This window comes from Onychomys torridus, chromosome 11 (genome assembly GCF_903995425.1).
Source record: "Onychomys torridus chromosome 11, mOncTor1.1, whole genome shotgun sequence".
NCBI lineage: Eukaryota > Metazoa > Chordata > Mammalia > Rodentia > Cricetidae > Onychomys > Onychomys torridus.
In genome coordinates, this window is record NC_050453.1 from 67,768,128 (window position 1) to 67,771,159 (window position 3,032).

The 3,032-nt window shown below is 41.6% G+C and overlaps 1 protein-coding gene across 1 annotated transcript; it reads left to right on the forward strand.

Annotated features, from left to right (window-relative positions):
* The first annotated feature begins 2,318 nt into the window (after positions 1-2,318).
* Positions 2,319-2,573, forward strand: LOC118593409 (40S ribosomal protein S27-like). The gene has a single exon (XM_036202851.1). It carries the CDS (start codon positions 2,319-2,321, stop codon positions 2,571-2,573), a length of 255 nt encoding a protein of 84 aa, XP_036058744.1.
* Positions 2,574-3,032: the final 459 nt, after the last annotated feature.

The following is a 3,032-nucleotide window of genomic DNA, read 5'->3' on the forward strand; positions in this document are numbered from 1 at the left end:
CTATGTTAAAGACGTCTCATTGGTGGCTGGACACTGACAGACATTGATTCCCTTTGCTTTGTCCATTTCTGAGTCTCTGCATTAGCCATTGCCCACTGCACAAAGGAACTTCTCTGATGAAGTCTAGATGCTGCAGTGATTTCTGGGTATAGAGATGTAAATTTAGAGGGAAATTTGATACAATGTCCAGTTAGCAGAAATAATAATAGAAGATTCACCCTGGGGCCTAGGATCTCCCCAAGAATGGGTCCTTGGCCAGATTTACAGTTCCAGCATTTGTTCCTTCCACTGGCATAGGCCTTGAATCCAACCTCTTTCTCAGTCAGAAACATTTGGATAGCCCTATAACATTCATGCCACTGTTGTACCTATGGTCGTAGTTGCCACACCAGTTGTTATTGTAGCTCACGGGGTTCACATCTGGGTAAGATTTCTGAAAACTTTTTTCCCCCAGCAACTACACAGTTTTCAGTACTATGAAAACCAGCCAATTATGGAAAGCTTCCTGGTCAGGACCATCTTGATTCCTCCGAACCCTATGACCAAAGTTTGTTAGTTTTTTCCAGAAATAGGGTCCTACCATCAAATTCTAGTCAACAACCAAGAGCATAGCCTCTATTGTTGTGGAGGTGGGGTCTAGAAAACCCTTGACCAACAACTCAAGGGGAAGTATCCCACACCTGGCACTGAAATTTTTATTTAACAGCTTATGTCTTCTGTTTGGAGCCTGTGTAGGGTGATACCAATTCAACTTTTACACGAATATATACATTTATGACATTCATAAAATAGTAGACTTTCATACATATTTTTCAAATGTCCTTAATGTTAGTTATTCCTTTTCCATCCTTTCCTCTACTCTTCCCTCTCATCTCTTTCTCAGCCTAAACCTGCCTCTTCATTATTCTCCTTCATGTAACCAATATTTTACTATCTCTACTCCCCTATGATATCATTTTTCCCTTACCATTAGTCTCCTCTTTCTAGTTGCCTATATTCCAAGTTAAACATACAGGTCTAAAATGTCTAAAAATGTAGTGCTAGGTCCACTTATGAGAAAATTTCACAGTTTCATTTTTCTTTATAGCTGAGTAACAGCCAATTGTAGTACATTTTCATCATCCATTCATCAGTTGATAGACATTAATCTACACTTCCATTGAAACAATCTATGTTCATTTAGCAAACTTACAGTAGCAGGTTCCCCCCTGGGTTCTTGACTGTATTTAGAGTATTTAGCATGTATTTCCTCCTGGGAGTGGGCCTTAAATTCTATGATGAAGGGGTTAGTTACCATCACACCATCCATGCCACTATTGCGACTTTGGGTATATCCTGCCACACCAGCTATTGTTTTCATACCCTAGCTATTATAAATAAAACATCAATGAACATGGATGAGCATGGGTCTCTGTAGTAGGATTTAAAGTCCTTTGGGTATAGCACTTCTTGCCTTCTGTTGTCTTAATCTTGGCCATTCTGATGAAATTTCAAGTACTATTTTTTTTTTTTAGAAGATATGCTTTGGGGAATTATTCATTATGTATACAGTGTTCTGCCTGCATGTATGTCTGCAGGCCAGAAGAGTACACTATATATCATTGCAGATGGTCATGAACCATCATGTGGTTGCTGGGAATTGAATTCAGGACTTTTGGAAGAATAGCCAGTGCTTTTAATGGCTGAGACATCTCTCCAGCCCCAGATTTTAAGTACTTCTAATCCTCATTTTTCCTAGTGGCTAAGGATGGTAAACACTTCTTAAAATGTTTCTTAGCCACTTGTATTTCTTCTTTTGAGAATGTTCTGTTTGGTGAGAAGGTTTTTTGTTTTGTTTTGTTTTTTTGTTTTTGTTTTTGTTTTTTAATTGGGTTGTTTGCTTTCTTGATGCTTAAGGTTTTGGATTCTTTGTATATTCCAGAAAATAATATTCCGTCAGATGTAGTGGGTAGCCATTCCAGCCTTGGCCTGGAAGTTCCAACCTCCATTGAGGCTTCAGTAATGGTCACGCCTACAAGGTGGGGCTGAGAGAGGATGCTGAAGACCCAGGATGTAAATGAGAAGGATCTCTTGGTGCCCTGACCCTGGACTCTGGAGGTAGACCGAGCAGAGTTCTTCAGAGAACACTGCCAGACTGCCCCATACCTTTGCCAGACCCTACAACCTACCTATCCCTTCATTTGTAAGTTACCCCACAAAATAAACCTCCCTTTTAACTACGTGGAGTGGCCTTAATAATTTCACCAATATCTGGCACCCAACATGGGGCTCAAACCCACGACCCTGAGATTAAGAGTCTCTGACCTCCCTACAAGAACATGCCTCTTGCAAAGGATCTGTTTCATTCTTCTCCAGAAGAGGAAAAGAGGAAACACAAGAAAAAGCACCAGGTGCAGAACCCCAATTCCTGCTTTATGGATATGAAATGCCCAGGATGCTATAAGATCACCACAGTCTTTAGTCATGCACAAATGGTAGTCTTGTGTGTTGGCTGCTCCACTATCCTCTGTCAGCTCACAGGCAGAAAAGCAAGGCTGACAGAAGGATGCTCCTTCAGGAAAAAGCAGCACTGAAAAGCACCTGATTCAAGATGAGTGGGGACCATCCCAATAAACACATTTTGTGTGTGTGTGTGTATGTATATATATATACATATATATACATACAAGCTAGCTCAGTCAGTAGAGCATGAGACTCTTGATCACAGGGTTGTGGGTTCGAGCCCCACATTGGGCGCCAGATATTTGTGAAATTATTAAGGCCACGTAGTTAAAAGGGAGGTTTATCTTGTTGGGTAACTTACAAATGAAGGGATAGGTAGGTTGTAGGGTCTAGCAAAGGTATGGCGAGTCCAGCAGTGTTCTCTGGAGAACTCTGCTCGTTCTATCTCCAGCGTCCAGGGTCAGGGCACCAAGAGATCCTTCTCATTTGGATCCTGGGTCTTCAGCATCCTCTCTCAGCCCCACCTTGTAAGTGTGACCATTACTGAAGCCTCAGTGGGGGTTGGAACTTCCAGGCCAAGCTGGAATGGC

Excerpts from the sequence above, each read along its gene's own strand:
- LOC118593409 (XM_036202851.1), top strand. The coding sequence starts at position 2,319 with ATGCCTCTTGCAAAGGATCTGTTTCATTCTTCTCCAGAAGAGGAAAAG.